The sequence below is a fragment of the Mastigoproctus giganteus genome, chromosome 8 (assembly GCF_048544385.1).
Source record: "Mastigoproctus giganteus isolate SK-2022 chromosome 8, ASM4854438v1, whole genome shotgun sequence".
Lineage (NCBI taxonomy): Eukaryota > Metazoa > Arthropoda > Arachnida > Uropygi > Thelyphonidae > Mastigoproctus > Mastigoproctus giganteus.
The window spans coordinates 209,052,163-209,073,574 of NC_143582.1; the positions used below are offsets into that span (position 1 = coordinate 209,052,163).

Here is a 21,412-nt window from a genome sequence, read left to right on the forward strand (position 1 = left end):
TGATGGAGTTGAATTAAAAAACAGTAGAGGAAGAAAGGGATCTGGAACTTATGATACAGATGGATATGAAGTTCTCTGAGTAGTGTAGAGAGGCAACCAGGAAAGCCCATGGTGTCCTATTGATGATTTATGAGTCTGTAGAGAGGGAGGTCAAAATCCTGTTGTATAAGGCAATTATAAGATTGTACTTGGAATAACGTAACTAAGTTCTGAAATTGTAATTTTACTGAAATTAAATCGAAATCATGACTCAGACCAGAGCAGCAAAGCAAAAGGCTCAAGTTATGGGAGTTCTGTGGCTCAGGGGAGAACTGAGGGGGGCAGTTGCCCTCTGAATCACAGCCTTTTAAGATGCACTGTTTGCTTGATGTTTGCGGAGCAGTCGGATACGGGACATGATACTGCCATGGGGGGATGTCTTTGTGTGTGCACGATGCAAGGAGTGCAAGGAAATTAGGCAACAACAACTCAGCATTGTTATGGGCCTATATGAGACCTTGAAGGACAGGGTAGATGCCCTCAAAGGAAATAAATTGAGGGGCCCATCAAGCTCTCAGCTGCCCACATCAACGTCAGAGCTGGCACTTGGTCATCTTGCAACACAGTGGTAGCCCCCAAGGCAGAATGCGCTGGTCCCACAGGAACTAGTAGTTGTTGGTGACTCTGTTGTCAGGGAAACGGGGAACATGCTTTGTAAAAAGGATAGGTGGAACAGGACCAGGGTATGTCTGCCGGGGGCAAAGGTTGATGACGTTGTGGAGCGGATATCATCTTTTAAGGGCACAAAAGGTGATATAGTTGTACACGTTGGCACTAATGATATTGAGAGTAGGAGACCGGTGGAATTACTTAACAAGTACAGGTCACTGTTGAAAAAAAGCCGTGAAGTAGGGTTGAATTTGAAAGTGTCTGCAATTCTGCCCAGACACGATAGGAGGGAGTATATGATGAGAGCCTTGTCGATCAATTTGGCCCTGGAAAGATTGTGCAAGGCTCAAGGGGTAGAATTTTTTTCAGCCTGGACTGTACTTGTTAACAGGAGAGATTGCTTCTACAGGGATGGGATACACTTAAATAGAAAGGGTGCAAGTATATTTGCTGATGCTATCGAGGCAGTGTTAGGTGGGTCGGAAAACTGCTAGCTTGGGGGGAGACAAAGACTAATAGATTAACAGTAGCCACTGGCAGAGGTGAAAGAGATTCTTGCACTGCTTCTATTGGAATGAGCAGAAGCCTGAAAAACAAGATTCAGGATATTTCAGAGACTGCTGGAAGTCATTGCGGTATAAGTAAACACATGGGTTGTGTTAGGGTAGCTAAGAAAAGAAACAGGTGCATGTATACTTGCGTGTACACCAATGCTAGGAGTATAGTAAATAAATTTGATGAATTTGAGGTATTGCTCAAAACATCAAAGGCAGATATTGTTGGGATATCAGAGACGTGGTGTCACACAGATATAAGGAATGCAGAACTGGAATTTGGGGAGTACAACGTCTACAGAAAGGATAGACAGGATAGGAAGGGAGGAGGGGTTATGCTATTAGTTAAGAAACACCTAAAATCCAAGGAAGTGAAGCCAGTCGACATCGATGGGCAGGGCAGTGTCGAGTCAGTTTGGTGTGACAAAAGCATAGGTAAATCAAAATTGAGAGTAGGAGTATGCTATAGGCCTAATGACTCTGATGAGTATAATAAGATACTGTACAGGGAAATAGAATGGGCCAGTAAATCAGAGAGTCTTATAATGGGGGATTTTCATTTCCCAGATATTGACTGGAATTTGTGGGTTGGTCACACACACACACAAGCAAGGCCTTTGTGGATTTATTGGATGATTGTTTTCTACATCAGCATGTTCGTGAGGCAACAAGAGGGAGCAATACTCTTGATCTGATTATCAGTAGTGATTCTTCATGAACTAAGAATCTGCAGATAAAGTAACCACTAGGTGGCAGTGATCACAGTGTGCTGAAGTGGGATTTACTCAAGGAGGTAACTACCATCAGAGGTAAAGTGAAGGGTTTTTGCTTTCGTAAAGGCGACTATGATGGTCTGACACAGTATTTAAATTCTATACAGTGGGACCAAGTGATGATGTTACCAACAGCAAATTCAAAATGGGAAGCATTCAAGGAACTAATCTTGGAAGCTACCAGGCTTTACATACCAACTAAGAAATATTGTTCAAGGTTCATGCTTAAATGGTTGTCAGATGAACTAAGGAGACATATGGCAGAGAAGAAAAATGCATGGGATACATACAAATTAATGGGTGACATGGAAGTCTATGACAGATATAAGTTGGTCTGTAACCAAGTCACAAAGGAGATTAGGCAGGCAAAGGCAGATTATGTGAAATCCTTGGCAAAGGATGCAAAGAAAAACAGAAAAGAGTTCTTTACCTATTTAAACTCAAGAAGGAAAGGGATGAATCAGATTGGTCCACTGGATGTTGATGGTTCAACAGTTGAGGATCCTGCTCAGGTGGCTAACAATCTAAACAAGTATTTTGCATCTACATTCACACATGTGGAGTTATTCAGGAAGAGGAATGTCGTAGGTGCAGTAAACATTGGCAGTGAGCTAGATGATTTTCTAATAACTGAGAGGAAAGTGGAGGAGAAATTACTGAGGATAAACAAAAAAAAGGCACCTGGGGTGGATGGGATCTATCCAGTTATATTAAAGGAGGCAGCAAAGGAAGTAAGCAAACCCCTAGCCATAATTATAAGAGCTTCTTTGGACTCAGGGGAGGTACCCATAGACTGGAGATGTGCAAATGTAACCCCAATTCATAAAGGAGGATCAAAGGCTGACACAAGTAATTATAGACCTGTTAGTTTAACTTCGGTTCCAGGAAAATTAATGGAGGCACTGGTTAAAGAAGCACTGCAGGATCATCTAGACAAGAATTCAGTTATAGCTCAGACACAGCATGGTTTTGTTAAGGGGAAGTCTTGCCTGACCAACTTGATTGGATACTATGATGCAGTCACAAAAGAACTGGATGCAGGGAATAACTTTGATATTATATACTTGGATCTTAGAAAGGCTTTTGATACTGTTGCACATGGAAGACTGCTACACAAATTGGAGCAGTGTGACATTGGAGGCAAATTGCTGCTATGGATAAAGGGGTGGTTGAGGGGGAGAAGACAGAGAGTGGTAATCAATGGACGCTGCTCATCGTGGACTAATGTTATTAGTGGAGTTCCTCAGGGTTCAGTGTTGGGTCCATTGTTGTTTTCTGTATTTATAAATGATATTGATGATAGTATATCAAGCTTAATGTCCAAGTTTGCAGACGATACAAAGGTTGGCAGGGTTGTTAAGGACACTACTGATGCTATGCTGGTGCAACAGGATCTGGAAAGGTTGAGCAGATGGGCTGAGAGGTGGCAAATGAAGTTTAACATTGACAAATGTAAAGTACTACATATGGGAAACAGTAACCACAGTCCTTCTCTCAATTTTGATCTACCAATGCTTATGTTACACCAAACTGACTCGACACTGCACTGTCCAGCGTTGTCGACTGGCTTCACTTACTTGGATTTTATGATTTTATGTGTTTCTTAACTTAGATAGTGATTCATACATGCTTTTCCTGTTAAGTCACTTAGATTCATACATGCTTTTCTGGTTAAGTCACTTATTCCTTTACTGAATCTCTTAGTCATTTCATTATTTGTATTTAATAATAATTATAATTAAGTTCCTGAAAACACAAACATCACCTCACTTTTGGTGGACAGCTAGTTTATACCTAAGCAACTGCATAAATGAAAAAAATAATAGATTGGATTGTAAGAAGTTTTACACTGGCTAGCAAGTTGTTAGTTACTAGAATAAGTTGTTGCTATGATCAGTTACTCAGGTGTACGCTAAGTAACTGTCCACTAAGTTTTATTCTTAATGAAAGTTAGCTAAATAAGTACCTATGGGAGAAAGACACAAGCACAGTTTTTTTTTTTTTTTTTGGGTAGTGCAGCAAAAGTTTGCTTCATTAAACTGCATTGACAATAATAATGCTAATACTAAATACTAAAGTGCTGAATAGTGCTGGTATTTAGAACTGTAAAACAACATAAAAGAACTGATTAGGATTTTTCTGAAATCTAAAATAACAAGGAGTGAATAAAAAAAATGGATCAAATAACAGCATTTATCATGTAATTTAAAATTTTTTGAACTTACTTTTTATTCTCTGCACCCTGAACTATCAGAGCATTTTTCTCCTCTTCAAGCTCAGGTTTCTCCTTGGCAACAACAATTCCAAGCAACTGATCCTCCAGACCTGCTGGTGTAATCATGAAATTCACCAGAGTAACCTTCACTGAAGTTTCTGGAAGATAATGAGGATTTCGAAGTTTTGTAGTCATGTAAAATCTGAATCCAGCTGAATATTCAATTGTACTGTCACCTAATTTAATGCATAATGTTCCACTTTGCCGAAAAGTCAGTTTCAAAAGCAAGGGTTCTAATACAGGATCCAATTCTTCCCCGATATTTTCTAATAATACCTGTAATGTGAACAAAGTTAACAGTTTCAGTGCTTAAGTACACTATAAAAATAAAATGCAGTTAAAAATAGAAAGAAACGTTTTGAAAAAAAAAAAAAAAAAAAAAATGCAATAACTGATTTTATTGTTTACTGAATGTAGGTAAAAGAAAGAAGCAGAGGGAAAGAAGGAGGCAAGGGAATGGCTCACAATTAAAAATCATCTTTAACAAATAGATATTTATTTAAAGTATACCCAGTATAAAATAAAATAAAATAAAATATTTCAGAAGCTTTCAGAACTCGTGTCCCTTCGTCAACTGACAAATTTGAATACATTACAAGCAGAGTGTGGCACGTTACTCATTCGTCATTGTTGTAGCACGGACGTGTGCTGCCTTGCGCCAGTGATCATCCATCAATAAAATGGTTGTCTCCAGGATTGGATGTATACGCATGCCTTTCTGGCGATTTAATGCCTTAGGGTTGTTCATTATGTTTAGTGACTCTAGCCATAGACTGTGGCGAAAGTGTCGCGCGTGGTCCACTATCTCAAAGTCGCGCTTGGGGTCAAGATCGTGGTTGGTAGCCCAAAAATGTTCTGCAAGCGCGGACTGGTCAGTTTCGGCAAGCCGGATTGCTCTGTCGTGTTCCGTGAGGCGATCCTGGAGACGTCTCGATGTCTCACCTACGTAGCAACTGTTACAGGCCCTACAGGTGATACGGTACACTACATTGCTGCGTAAGACAGGTGTGACAGGGGTCTTCACACTGGAGACAAGTGAACGTAGGTTCCTACCTGGTAATTGTACACATTTGATGTTGTAACTTCTCAGGATCTTCGAGATACGTCCTGACACTCCTGGATAGTACGGAATGTAGGCGGATGATATGCCGACTTGCTTCGGAGGTCTTGGGTTGGAAGTAAGTTCTTGTGCCTGTAACAAGCATCTGTTTAGTACATGGGATGGATAACCGCATCTGGTTAGGTCCGCCTTCACACGGGAGATCTCGTTACGTCTAATTGTGTCGGTGCTGGAATGGCTCCAGGCCCTGGAGAACAGGGTGCGGGCAGTGCTATTGAGATGGCTTGGAGCGTGGCCGGACCCGTAGTTGGTGAATTGACCGCACCACATGGGTTTGCGGTATACTGAGGTCTCTAGATGTGGGCCTACGCGATGCACTAGCACGTCTAGAAACGGGAGCGAACCGTCCACCTCTGATTCTAAGGTAAACTTGATGAAATTGGATAGAGAGTTGAGGTATTCTAGTAGTACGGTTTCAGAACCACGTGGTATTATGGTAAAAATATCGTCGACGTATCTACACCACGTTGTAATAGGTGTAGGTGGGTTCTGGTGTATCTGCTTCTCCAGATCTTCCATGGCGATGTTAGCTACTACGGAACTGACAGGGGCACCCATAGCAGTGCCATGTACTTGTTTGTAGAGTGAGTCTTCAAAGGTGAAGATGCTGCTAGAGAGGCATAGGTTGAGGGCGGTACAGATGTCATCAGTGGATAGTGACGTCCTGGATTGGAGGCTTAAGTCGCTCTCAAGGAGCCTTCTGGCGCAGTGCACGGCCTGTTGGACGGGAATCGAGGTGAATAAAGAAACCACGTCAAATGATGCCATGACAGAGTTATCAGGGATTGAAATGTCCTTAATGGTGTTAATGAATTCACTGCTGTTTTTAACGGTGTGAGATGTATTACCTATAAGAGGCGAGAGGAGGCTCACGATGTGTTTGGACAGTTCATACGTTGGGGCACTGCAGCAAGACACTATAGGTCTGAGAGGAATACCCGGTTTATGGATCTTTGGTAATCCGTAGAATTGCGGCAGTTGGCAGCCAGTAGCACGCAGAAGATGGTGAGTCGCGGTCGGGATCTTCTTATCTTTAAGCCATGCGTGGACAAGTTTATTAACATTTGCTTCCAGACGTTTCAAGACTTTAACGGGAGGATCAGGTAGAGGTTCATATACGTTAGGATCGAGTAATAGGGCCAAGGCTTTCTCTCGGTAGGCTGATCGGTCCAGCACAACAGTCCGGCGCCCTTTATCCGCAGGAAGTACAACGATGGAGTTGTCTTTTCTTATAGATGACAGGGCGGCACGTTGGCGGTGGTTGAGGTTTGAGCACGTTTTTCGAGTGTTGCGGAGGACTGCGGCAGTCCTCCGCAACACCGAATTCGCCGTTATACCATCGAAACCTCCCATCACACAGCTCGCTATGGGTATAGAAGCCAGTATTACCAACCTTCACGAAGAAACTGCCAACGAGATCCGATTCAAGACTGCCGCAGTCCTCCGCAACACTCGAAAAACGGTAGTTGGCAGCTACTGGCTGCCAACTACCGCAATTCTACGGATTACCAAAGATCCATAAACCGGGTATTCCTCTCAGACCTATAGTGTCTTGCTGCAGTGCCCCAACGTATGAACTGTCCAAACACATCGCGAGCCTCCTCTCGCCTCTTATAGGTAATACATCTCACACCGTTAAAAACAGCAGTGAATTCATTAACACCATTAAGGACATTTCAATCCCTGATAACTCTGTCATGGCATCATTTGACGTGGTTTCTTTATTCACCTCGATTCCCGTCCAACAGGCCGTGCACTGCGCCAGAAGGCTCCTTGAGAGCGACTTAAGCCTCCAATCCAGGACGTCACTATCCACTGATGACATCTGTACCGCCCTCAACCTATGCCTCTCTAGCAGCATCTTCACCTTTGAAGACTCACTCTACAAACAAGTACATGGCACTGCTATGGGTGCCCCTGTCAGTTCCGTAGTAGCTAACATCGCCATGGAAGATCTGGAGAAGCAGATACACCAGAACCCACCTACACCTATTACAACGTGGTGTAGATACGTCGACGATATTTTTACCATAATACCACGTGGTTCTGAAACCGTACTACTAGAATACCTCAACTCTCTATCCAATTTCATCAAGTTTACCATAGAATCAGAGGTGGACGGTTCGCTCCCGTTTCTGGACGTGCTAGTGCATCGCGTAGGCCCACATCTAGAGACCTCAGTATACCGCAAACCCATGTGGTGCGGTCAATTCACCAACTACGGGTCCGGCCATGCTCCAAGCCATCTCAATAGCACTGCCTGCACCCTGTTCTCCAGGGCCTGGAGCCATTCCAGCACCGACACAATTAGACGTAACGAGATCTCCCGTGTGAAGGCGGACCTAACCAGATGCGGTTATCCATCCCATGTACTAAACAGATGCTTGTTACAGGCACAAGAACTTACTTCCAACCCAAGACCTCCGAAGCAAGTCGGCATATCATCCGCCTACATTCCGTACTATCCAGGAGTGTCAGGACGTATCTCGAAGATCCTGAGAAGTTACAACATCAAATGTGTACAATTACCAGGTAGGAACCTACGTTCACTTGTCTCCAGTGTGAAGACCCCTGTCACACCTGTCTTACGCAGCAATGTAGTGTACCGTATCACCTGTAGGGCCTGTAACAGTTGCTACGTAGGTGAGACATCGAGACGTCTCCAGGATCGCCTCACGGAACACGACAGAGCAATCCGGCTTGCCGAAACTGACCAGTCCGCGCTTGCAGAACATTTTTGGGCTACCAACCACGATCTTGACCCCAAGCGCGACTTTGAGATAGTGGACCATGCGCGACACTTTCGCCACCGCCTATGGCTAGAGTCACTAAACATAATGAACAACCCTAAGGCATTAAATCGCCAGAAAGGCATGCGTATACATCCAATCCTGGAGACAACCATTTTATTGATGGATGATCACTGGCGCAAGGCAGCACACGTCCGTGCTACAACAATGACGAATGAGTAACGTGCCACACTCTGCTTGTAATGTATTCAAATTTGTCAGTTGACGAAGGGACACGAGTTCCGAAAGCTTCTGAAATATTTTATTTTATTTTATTTTATACTGGGTATACTTTAAATAAATATCTATTTGTTAAACTATGGACCCCAGTACTCCAGGCCCATTTGTCACTAAAAATCATCTTGTTATGGAACCCTACTACAAGTATTAATATTAATATTAGTAGTAGCAAACGATACAAGCAAGAAAACTTATAAAGCATTAGCCACAAAAAAAAGTAATTCCCAAATAACCTGTCCACCCCTGCAATAATTTGCCTAGTTCTTCCCTGAATTTATTAAATCTACCCACTTCCACAACAACAGATGGAAGTTTGTTCCAGCAATCAACCACCTGCACAATGAAGGAAAACTGCACATCTACATATCCTGCATCATCCTTCCTCAATTTGAATTATGTCCCCTCATCTGTGTAGTCTGAGCAAGAGGATGAATATCATCAGCATTGAGCTTACTCAATCCATTCAAGGCTGTAAACATCTTAATCAGATCTCCTTCTTCACAGGTGTCTAGTCTCCAGACACCGAAATTTGCAGACCCGAAGCCTTTCTTGATAAGAGCACCCTTTTTTTCCCTTCACCCATTTCACTGCCCTTCTCTGCAGCCATTGTAGCAGATCTCCATCCTTCCTAAAATTAGCCTGCGAGACCTGTATCACATCTCACAGACTTAAGATGTGACCTAACCAATGGGATAATCACTTTATTCCTCCTGTATATCACTGACAAAACCCCATGAGCTGTCCTGGCAGCCTGTCTGAACTGCTCGGAGAACTTCGTATCTGACTACAATTACCCTCGGGTCTTTTTTATTTTCCACTTTGGTATGTTTAATTTGGGATTACTGCTATCCAGTAGGCAGTACCTTTCTTTTGTCAATGTTAAACTTCAACTGCCATTTATCAGCCCATCTGCCTAATTTTTCTAGATCTTGTTGCAGTAGCTTACCTTGATTACTGTCATTAACCACTCTGCCAAGCTTTGTTTCTTCTGCAAAAAATGTATGTTAAAAGTACAAGTATGTTAATTGCAATCAACATGTCATGAACCAGTTATAAGAGAATTGCAAATTTTATTACCACAAAATTTCAGGATTTTCATGGAGCAGCAAAAATAAAATAGATGTTTGTTTGTTATTTGGTTTTTAGGAGCATTAGCAACTAAGGCCATATTGCTCCGGGATTGCGGTGGTCATTCCCTGACCTTTCTGCATCCTCCGTATTTGGTGGTGATGGGCTCGAACCCCGGTCTAATCAAGAAGCGTGTGCTACGCACTGCTGCCCGTCCCACCTGGCTATGGAGGCCAGGTGGGAAGGAGCAGCAGTGCCTAAATAAAATAGAATATCCAAATATCACTTAAAATATCATTTCTATCATGAAGTTAGTATCAGAAGGAGAAAATCTCACACTCCTGTGTACCATCAACTAATTGGAAAGAACTTTCCATTCCGGGTGAAGAAGAGGATCCAATAGTAGATCCAAGTTACATTCCAAAAAACTGCAAAGAATTTCACCTATAACTGGGAGGAAAAGATTTCTCCATCATCTCCCTGGAAAGTTCTCGATGTTTCTCACGAAAGGCATGGCAAAGTTTGACTCTGAGAATCTCAGAGTACTTCCTTATGCATAGTTGTTCCATGAGGCACAAAATGTGTGACAAGAATGCCTTTTATGTCAAAAAACACAAGAACCACTTGTTTCTCAGCCGAATGAGAAGCTCGAAATTTCTTGTCTTGATGAATCAGAACGCTTCCACTCACTTGACTGTTGTTTTGTCTCTGGATCACAGTGAAAAATCCAAGTTTCATCATAAGTCACTATCTGATTTAAGAAGTTTTGACCCTGTGTTACAAAACGATCAAGCATTTCTTTGCTCGATCGTTTTGTCTACTCTTTACTGTTTTTGTTTTGGAGTCAAATTGTGCGGAATCCAGAGGGCACAGATTTGCGACATTTTCAGGTGATCTTTCACAATATTGTGGGCACTACCATATGAAATGGACATTCTAACAGCTAATTCATGAAGTGTAATTGCCTTGTCTTCATTCAAGATTTCCTGGACTTTTGCGATTTGCTTAGGAGTTATTGAGGAGGAAGGCTGACCAGGTCTAAGGTCATCTGCAACAGACTCATGGCTTTCACTGAATCACTTGTGCCATTTAAATATGGCAGTCTTACCAAGACATTCATTACCATACACTTCATTCATCTCTTTAACTGTTTCCGATGCATTTACGCCCATCTGACACAATAACAAATCACATATCGCTGTTCAACCTGTATGTCTGATATGATACTTGCTTCAAAACACCCATCAGTGACAGGCGGCTAAAAAAACTCTTAACGCAACACTAGCTCAACAAGTACTGGCAGCAAGTACAACATACACACAGAGTCTGCTCAGTAGCAATCAAGGAGTGTGCCTCTAGTGGCAGTTATGGAAAGTTTGTGTAGTAAGCATAAAACATTGCACCAGTCTGTAAATTAAATGATCACCCCTCGTATATAGGTAAACTTTATCTTTTAATGAAGATGCAAGAATCATTAGCATTAGCATTAGTAGAGGCATATGATGCAAGAAAGCAAGCTTATTCAGCATCAGCCAAAAAAAAAAAAAAAAAAACCCTCTCCCATTTCACCCCTCCGTTCGTTCGAAATACCTGTCCAGTTGAGCTTTAAATTTGTTTAGGCTATCAACTTCAACAACAAGTGATGGAAGTCGGTTCCACCAACCAACCACCCGCTGGCCAAAGGCAAATTTCCGCACATCTATTAGACATCCGTCCTTCCTCAATTTGAATTTATGCCCTCTGAGGTGATTATTCTGAGAAAGATGAAGAATCCCATTGGCATTGAGCATGCTCAAACCATTCAAAGCCTTATACACCTCTATCAGATCACCTCGCCGGTGCCTAGTCTCCAGACTCTGTAATTTGCAAAACTTAAGCCTTTCTTCGTAAGAGCAACCCTTTGTTCCATTTACTAATCTTGTTGCCCTTCTCTGTACCCGTTCCAGCAGCTCTACATCCTTCTTGAAATGAGGCCTCCAGACCTGTATACAATACTCAAGATGTGGCCTAACCATTGCCTTATACAAGGGAATAATCACCTCCTTATCCCTGCTAGAAAAATTCCTGTATATCATTGACAAGACACCATGAGCTACTCTTGCAGCTCGTCTGCACTGCTCAGAGAACTTCATATCTGCCTGCACAATTACCCCCAGGTCCTTTTCATTCTCCACCACTGTCAGTGTAGTAACGCAGAGTTGATACATTGCTCTGGGGTTACTGTTACCCATATGTAGTACTTTACATTTGTCAATGTTAAACTTCATTTGCCACCTCTCAGCCCATCTGTTCAACCTTTCCAGATCCTGTTGCATCAGCATAGCGTCAGTAGTGTCCTTAACGACCCTGCCAACCTTTGTATCATCTGCAAACTTAGACATTAAACTTGATATCCCATCATCAATATCATTCATAAACACCGAAAACAACAATGGACCCAACACTGAACCTTGAGGAACTCCACTAATAACATTAGTCCACGTTGAGCAGTGTCCATTGATTACCACTCTCTGTCTTCTGCCACTCAACCATCCACTTATCCATAGCAGCAATTTGCCTCCAATGCCACACTGCTCCAATTTGTGCAGCAGTCTTCCATGTGCAACAGTATCAAAAGCCTTTCTAAGATCCAAATATATAATATCAAAGTTATTCCCTGCATCCAGTTCTTTTGTGACTACATCATAGTATCCAATCAAATTGGTCAGGCAAGACCTGCCCTTAACAAAACCATGCTGCGTCTGAGCTATAACTGAATTCTTGTCTAGATGATCCTGCAGTGCTTCTTTAACCAGTGCCTCCATTAATTTACCTGGAACAGAAGTTAAACTAACAGGTCTATAATTACTTGTGTCAGCCTTTGATCCTCCTTTGTGAATTGGGGTTACATTTGCACATCTCCAGTCTATGGGTACCTCCCCTGAGTCCAAAGAAGCTCTCATAATTATGGCTAGGGGTTTGCATACTTCCTTTGCTGCCTCCTTTAATATAACTGGATAGATCCCATCCACCCCAGGTGCCTTTTTTATGTTTATCCTCAACAATCTCTCCTCCACTTTCCTCTCAGTTATTACAAAATCATCCAGCTCACTGCCAATGTTTACTTTACCTACATCATTCTCCTTCCTGAATAACTCCTCATGCGTGAATGTAGATGCAAAATACTCGTTTAGATTGTTAGCCACCTGAGCAGGATCCTCAACTGTTGAACCGTCAATATCCAGTGGACCAATCTGATTCATCCCTTTCCTTCTTGAGTTTAAATAGGTAAAGAACTCTTTTCTGTTTTTCTTTGCATCCTTTGCCAAGGATTTTTCGTAGTCTGCCTTTGCCTGCCTAATCTCCTTTGTGACTTGGTTACAGACCAACTTATATCTATCATAGGCTTCCATGTCACCCATTAATTTGTATGTATCCCATGCATTTTTCTTCTCTGCCACATGTCTCATTAGTCCATCTGACAACCATTTAGGCCTAAACCTTGAACAATATTTCTTAGTTGGTATGTAAAGCCTGGTAGCCACCAAGATTAGTTCCTTGAATGCTTCCCATTTTGAGTTTGCTGTTGGTAACATCATCAGTTGGTCCCACTGTATAGAATTTAAATACTGTCTCAGACCATCATAGTCGCCTTTACGAAAACAAAAACCCTTCCCTTTACCTCTGATGGTAGTTACCTCCTTGAGTAAATCCCACTTCAACACACTGTGATCACTGCCACCTAGTGGTTCATTTATCTGCAGGTACTTAATGCATGAAGAATCACTACTGATAATCAGATCAAGAGTATTGCTCCCTCTTGTTGCCTCACGAACATGCTGATGTAGAAAACAATCATCCAATAAATCCACAAAAGCCTTGCTAGTGTGCGAGTGACCAACCCACAAATTCCAGTCAATATCTGGGAAATGAAAATACCCCATTATAAGACTCTCTGATTTACTGGCCCACTCTATTTCCCTGTACAATATATTATTATACTCATCAGAGTATAATAATATATTATACATTAGGCCTATAGCACACTCCTACTCTCAATTTTGATTTCCCTATGCTTATGTCACACCAAACTGACTCGACACTGCCCTGTCCATCGATGTCAACTGGCTTCACTTCCTTTGACTTTATGTGTTTCTTAATTAATAGCATAACCCCTCCTCCCCTCCTGTCCTGTCTATCCTTTCTATATACATTGTATTCCCCAAATTCCAGTTCCGCATTACTTATATCTGTGTGACACCACGTCTCTGATATCCCAACAATATCTGCCTTTGATGTTTTGAGCAATACCTCAAATTCATCAAATTTATTTACCAAACTCCTAGCATTGGTGTACACGCAGGTATACATGCACCTGTTTCTATTCTTAGCTACCCTAACACAACCCATGTGTTTACTTGTAATGCAATGACTACCAGCAGTCTCTGAAATATCCTGCATCTTGTTTTTCAGGCTTCTGCTCATTTGAATAGAAGCAGTGCAAGAATCACTTCCACCTCTGCCAGTGGCTACTGTTAATCTATTAGTCCTTGTATCCCCCCCAACTAGCAGTTTTCCGACCCACCTAACACTGCCTCGACAGCATCAGCAAAAATTCTTGCACCCTTTCTATTTAAGTGTATCCCATCCCTTTAGAAGCAATCTCTCCTGTTAACAAGTACAGTCCAGGCTGAAAAAAATTCTACCCCTTGAGCCTTGCACAATCCCTCCAGGGCCGAATTGATCGACAAGGCTCTCATCATATACTCCCTCCTATCGTGTCTGGGCAGAATTGCAGACACTTTCAAGTTCAACCCTAATTCACGGCTTTTTTTCAACAGTGACCTGTACTTGCTAAGTAATTCCGCCGGTCTCCTACTCTTAATATCATTAGTGCCAACGTGTACAACTATATCACCTTTTGTGCCCTTAAAAGATGATATCCACTCTACAACGTCATCAACCTTTGCCCCTGGCAGACATACCCTGGTCCTATTCCACCTATCCTTTTTACAAAGCATGTTCCCCGTTTCCCTGACAATAGAGTCACCAACAACTACTAGTTCCTGTGGGACCAGCGCATTCTGCCTAGGGGGCTGCCCCTGTGTTGCCTGATGACCAAGTGCAAGCTCTGGCGTTGATGTGGGCAGCTGAGAGCTTGATGGGCCCCTCAATTTATTTCCTTCGAGGGCATCCACCCTGTCCTTCAAGGTCTCATAAAGGCCCATAACAACGCTGATTTGTCGCCTGATTTCCTTGCACTCCTTACATCGTGCACACACAAAGACATCCCCCTTGGCAGTATCATGTCCCGTACCCGACTGCTCCGCAAACGTCAAGCAAACAGTGCATTTTAATAGACTGTGATTCAGAGGGCAACTGCCCCCCTCAGTTCTCCCCTGAACCACAGCACTCCAATTAGCTTGAGCCTTTTGCTTTGCTGCTCTGGTCAGAGTCATGATTCCAATTTAATTCAATAAAATTTAAAACAAAAATTAAATCCTTAAGTTATATCCCAAAACAGTTATGTTATATATATTTATTTTACATTATGATGTAAAATAAACAGAAATAGAATGATAGTGTTGTAGCCAGAAGCTTTAATAAGTGACCAAAAAGGATGACTGCCATTTAAAATAGAGGCAAGTTTCCTACTCATGGACTTTTCAAAATGGAGTAATGTGCATGGATTTAAACATTTTTACTAATATTGAAATTAATCCTATGCCTATTACTATATATTTAAACATTTAAAATATATTTTTTCTTATTACGGAAGGTATTTTTTGTTTTACTTATTCCTGTCCTCTTCCAGTGTAAGCAACCTTTCCTGCCATCATATTATCTGAATTAAAATTTTTCCTCTTTAATTTTATTCTAAAATTAAAGAGGAAAAATTCTCTCTTTAAAAAATTCTCCTTAAATTCCCTATTTTTGGTTGGTAGCTCTAATTTCCTCACCCTCAATATGCTTTCCTACCTGCTGGATTAAATATCTATTTTCTTCCTCTTCTGATCCACATACAATAACAATGATCACTATTCAGCATCTTCTCTCAAGACAAATATATAGCTTAAAAAAGAATATTAATGTAATCATGAAACAAAATAAAACATAATGCAAATATCAATATGTACAAGAAATAACATATCAAAGACGCTAACTGCACTCACCACTATGATTTATGTACTAATACACTGAATATAAAAAATATTGGATTTAAGTAACAAAAGACATACTGGATTTCCAAAGCTGATGCAGTTTTCTAAAGTACGCACAAAATCAGAATCACTCAACTTGATAATGTGTAGATTGTTTTTTTTCTCCATATTTTTGATCCACTTATTTGCTTGTCCTTGAGGGTCTATAAGTAGTGGCCACCTTCGAGAATTACTACAAGAAAAGAAGGTATTATTATGAATGAATTGCAGAAACAAGCAGTATTTATCCAATTTCTTATTAAAGCACTTGCCCTAACCTCACTATTGGTGTTAAATTCAAGTCCACAGGATTGATAAAGTCATCTAAAAATTACACATTTTAATTACTAATGTGATAAGGATGGATTACATTGTTCAGATTAGTGCTAAAGTAATAAAGGCCACAAAATCTATCATGTTCATGCTGCATGTGTTATAAGGTGAGTGTGGTTATATTTTTGATGGGGAAAGAGCAATGGGGAAATTCTTTGTTGTTTTCTACTCTTCATGTGAGTTTTGCAGCTAATTTCCTCTTTTAAACCTTTTTAGGTGCATTAGCACATATGCTGTAAGGGCCTATTACTGCTTTCACCACAACAATCTATCTGTCTGTCCACACATAATAATGTCATTGGATAGGCTTTCGTGAAATTTTATATTTGGCTCTTTTAGAAATATTTGTGAAGCCATTCCAAGTTTCAATAAAATTGGGCCAATAGAAATCCAACAATTATCATTTCTTTGTCCATCCAAATATAATAAATCAACTCTCAATACATGAATTTTCATGAAATCTTATATTTAGCACTTTTAGAAGAATTTGTCAAGTGTTCATTAAAATCAGGCAAAAAGAAGTTTGGTAATTATCATTTCATTTTTTTTTCCCCTACAAATTACATAGGGCTGTCCATATGCCATACCTGAAGCTGGATATTATGTTTACTGCTGTGTACTGACTGGAGGAATAAATGGGCAATATTGGCAGGTGTGCAAAAATGAAATTAATTTTCTTGGTTTATGCATAAATGTTATTTCTTTTTTGATCATTTTTTGCTATAAGTTTACTAAATACATAAACTATGAATTATTATTATTTGCTTATTATATTAATCATAGAAAACATTAAATATGTGTTATATTCAATCATTACAGTCCCAGTAGAAATAGGTAAATTGCACTATGAAAGCATTAACAATATAATGTTTAATTTATTAAATCACAGAGCCTGAAATACATGTTGCAGTTCATATGCTGTTGATTACAAAGTACTGCAAAATGTGGAGCAAATATTATGTTGGGAGATGTGTATAGCGAAGTGAAAACAATTACTTTTATATATTACTAGTTAATCAATCAGTAATTAATAGTTAACAAGACAGTTAGTTATTTATTTTGTACTTCTATTAATCACAGAAGAAGAAAAACTTCAATTACTTAAAGAAAGAAAAATGTCTAATGTGCTTGAAATGTAATACGTTGCATACATTAACTAACTTATTCTATTCCAAAGCATATCCACCTGAACAACTGTATCCTATTTAATACTAGCATCTCATTTCAAAGTACTTCTAAACTTCTTTAATGTTTTGGTAGTCTCTTATGTAGAGGACTCATTTATTTCCTATTATATGATTACATTCTTCAAGACATGGAATAGCATAAACAATGTTGAATTCTGAATTATCTCAATCATTGTAAAGGTCAATTTGTAACTTGTATGTTTAAAGGTTACTTGTAATTGTTTGTATACTGTTGTTGTGGAGATATAAACTGGACTATAAGTGGGATTTACTTAATCTTTACGTAAATCCCACGTCAGTACACTGTGATCACTGCCACCTAGTGGTTCTTTTATCTGTATTAGGAATTTGCAGATAAAAGAACCACTAGGTGGCAGTGATCACAGTGTACTGATGTGAGATTTACTTAAAGATTTAATTACCATCAGGGGTAAAGGAAAGGGTTTTTGCTTCCGTAAAGGCGAGTACAGTGGTCTCCGACAGTTTTTAAATTCTGTACAGTGGGATCAACTGACGATGTTACCAACAGTAAATTCTAAGTGGGAAGCATTCAAGGAATTAATCGTGGAAGCTACTAAAAGTTTCATACCTATTAAGAAATATTGTTCAAGGTTTAGGCCTAAATGGTTGTCAAATGAACTAATGAGACTCGTAACAGAGAAGAAAAATGCATGGGATTTTTTTTCAAGCGACTCAGAAGCCTATGGCAGATATAAGTTAATCTGTAATCAGGTCACAAAGGAGGTTCGGCAGGCGAAGCCAGATTACGAGAAATCCTTGGCAAAAGATGCTAAGAAAAACAGCAAGGATTTCTTTACTTATATAAACTCTAAAAGGAAGGGGATGAATCTGATTGGTCCACTTGACATCGATGGTTCAACTGTTGATGATCCTGCTCAGATAGCAAACAAACTGAACGAGTATTTTGCATCTACATTCACACATGAGGAATTATTAAGGTTTGAAAATGGCAGAAGGTTATCAAATTGTAGCAGGGTGCTTAATGATCTTGTAATAACTGAGAGCAAAGTGGAAGAGAAATTGTTGAAATTAAACATAAGAAAAGCACCTGGGGTGGATGGGATCTATCCAGTTATATTAAAGGAGGCGGCAAAGCAACTAAGCAACTAAGCAAACCCTTAGCCATAATTATGAGAGCATCCTTCGACTCAGGGGAGGTTCCCACGGACTGGAGATGTGCAAATGTATCCCCAATTCACAAAGGGGGATCGAAGGGTGACACGAGTAATTACAGACCAGTTAGTTTAACTTCTGTTCTGGGTAAAATAATGGAGTCGCTGGTTAAAGATGCATTGCAGGATCATCTAGACAAGACTGCAGCAATAATTCAGACACAGCATGGGTTTGTAAAGGGAAAGTCTTGTCTGACAAATTTGATAGGATATTATGATGTGGTTACAAAGGAACTGGATGCAAAAAATAATTTTGATATCATATATTTGGATTTCAAGAAAGCTTTTGACACTGTTGCGAATGGAAGACTATTGTACAAATTGGAGCAGAATGGTATTAAGGGTAAGTTGCTACAATGGATAAAAGGATGGTTAAGTGCAAGAAGACAGAGGGTGGTAATCAATGAGTGCTGCTCTTCTTGGACTAATGTTATTAGTGGAGTCCCACAGGGTTCGGTGTTAGGTCCACTGTTGATTTGTATATTTATCAATGATATTGATGAAGGTATATCAGGCTTAATGTCGAAGTTTGCAGATGATACAAAGGTTGGCAGGGTTGTTAATGACAGTAATGGCAATGTGCTACTGCAACAGGATCTAGATAATTTGGGCAGATGGGCTAAGAAGTGGCAACTGAAGTTTAACCTTGACAAATGCAAAGTACTGCATATGGGTAGAAGTAATCCCAGAGAAACGTACCAACTGTGTGGTACTACACTTAAGGTGGTAGAAAATGAAAAAGACCTGGGAGTAATTGTGCAGTCAGATATGAAGTTCTCAGATATGATTGTGCAGTCAGATATGATATATAGGAATTTTGCTAGCAGGGAAAAGGAGGTGATTATTAGCATTAGCATTAGTAGAGGCATTTGATGCAAGAAAGCAAGCTTATGCAGCATCAGCCAAAAAAAAAAAAAAAACCCCACTTTCACTTCACCCCTCTGTTCGTTCAAAATACCTGTCCAGCTGAGCCTTAAACTTATTTAGGCTATCAACCTCCACCACAAGGGATGGAAGTCTGTTCCACCAACCAACCACCCGCTGGCTAAAGGCAAATTTCCGCACGTCTATCCTACATCTGTCTTTCCTCAATTTGAATTTATGCCCTCTCAGGTGATTTTTCTGAGCTAGAGGAAGAATCCCATCAGCATTGAGCATGCGTAAACCATTCAAGGCTTTATACACCTCTATCAGATCACCTCGCTGGTGCCTAGTCTCCAGACACTGTAATTTGCAAAACTTAAGCCTTTCTTCGTAAGAGCACCCCTTTGTTCCATTCACTAATCTTGTTGCCCTTCTCTGTACTCGTTCCAGCAGCTCTACATCCTTCTTGAAATGAGGCCTCCAGACCTGTATACAGTACTCTAGGTGTGGCCTCACCATTGCCTTATACAATGGAATAATCACCTCCTTATCCCTGCTGGAAAAATTCCTGTATATCATTGACAATTCTCCATGAGCTACTCTTGCAGCCTGTCTGCACTGCTCAGAGAACTTCATATCTGCCTGCACAACCACCCCCAAGTCCCTTTGATTATCTACCACTGTCAGTGTAGTACCACAGATTTGATACGTTGCTCTGGGGTTGCTGTTTCCCATGTGTAGTACTTTACATTTGTCAATGTTAAACTTCATTTGCCACCTCTCAGCCCATCTGCTCAACCTTTCCAGATCCTGTTGCAGCAGCATAGAGGCTCCTCCGTAGCCAGGTGGGAAGGAGCAGCAGTGCGTAGCACACGCTTCTTGATTAAACCGGGGTTCGAGCCCGTCACCACCAAATACAGAGGATGCGGAAAGGTCAGGGAATGACCACCGCATATCCCCGGAGCAATATGGCCTTAGTTGCTAATGCTCCTAAAAACCAAATAACAAACAACAGCAGCAGCATAGTGTCAGTGGTGTCCTTGACAACCCTGCCAACCTTTGTATCGTCTGCAAACTTGGACATTAAGCTTGATATACCATCATCAATATCATTTATAAATAGAGAAAACAATAATGGACCCAACACTGAGCCCTGAGGGACTCCACTAATAACATTTGTCCACGATGAGCAATGTCCATTGATTACCACTCTCTGTCTTCTCCCCCTCAACCACCCCTTTATCCATAGCAGCAATTTGCCTCAAATGTCACACTGCTCCAATTTGTGTAGCAGTCTTCCATGTGCAACAGTATCAAAAGCCTTTCTAAGATCCAAGTATATAATATCAAAGTTATTCCCTGCATCCAGTTCTTTTGTGACTGCATCATAGTATCCAATCAAGTTGGTAAGGCAAGACTTCCCCTTAACAAAACCATGCTGTGCACGAGCTATAACTGAAGTCTTGTCTAAATGATCCTGCAGTGCTTCTTTAACCAGTGCCTCCATTAATTTTCCTGGCACAGAAGTTAAGCTCACGGGTCTATAATTACTTGTGTCAGCCTTTGATCCTCCTTTGAGAATTGGGGTCACATATGCACATTTCCAGTCTATGGGTACCTCCCCTGAGTCCAAGGAAGCTCTCATAATTATGGCTAAGGGTTTGCTTACTTCCTTTGCTGCCTCCTTTAATATAACTGGATAGATCCCATCCACCCCGGGTGCCTTTCTTGTGTTTATCTTCAACAGTTTCTCCTCCACTTTACTCCCAGTTATTTCAAGATTCTGTAGCTTACTGCTAGAGTTGAATACACCTCTGGCATTCCCCTTGCTGAATAACTCCTCATGTGTGAATGTCGATGCAAAATATTCATTTAGTTTGTTAGCTACCTGAGCAGGATCATCAACAGTTGACCCATCAATATCAAGTGGACCAATCTGATTCATCCCCTTCCTTCTAGAGTTTACATAAGTAAAGAACTCTTTGCTGTTTTTCTTTGCATCCCTTGCCAAGGATTTCTCGTAATCTGCCTTCGCCTGCCTAACCTCCTTTCTAACTTGGTTGCGTATCAACTTGTATCTATCATAGGCTTCTGTGTCATGTGTTAATTTGTAAGTATCCCATGCATTTTTCTTCTCTGTCATATGCCTCATTAGTTCATCTGACATCCATTTTGGCCTAAACCTTGAA

At 40.7% G+C, this 21,412-nt stretch overlaps 1 protein-coding gene across 1 annotated transcript in view; it reads right to left on the minus strand.

Annotated features, from left to right (window-relative positions):
- The window catches only part of Dhc36C (Dynein heavy chain at 36C), a 592,122-nt gene that overhangs the window by 164,659 nt on the left and 406,051 nt on the right, over window positions 1-21,412 (minus strand). Inside the window, exons 41-43 of the mRNA XM_090380456.1 lie at window positions 15,686-15,839; window positions 4,335-4,526; window positions 4,201-4,292 (exon numbers count right to left, since the gene is read on the minus strand). Coding sequence (XP_090236582.1) covers window positions 4,201-4,292; window positions 4,335-4,526; window positions 15,686-15,839 — 438 coding nt within the window. The remainder of the gene's footprint in view (window positions 1-4,200; window positions 4,293-4,334; window positions 4,527-15,685; window positions 15,840-21,412) is intronic.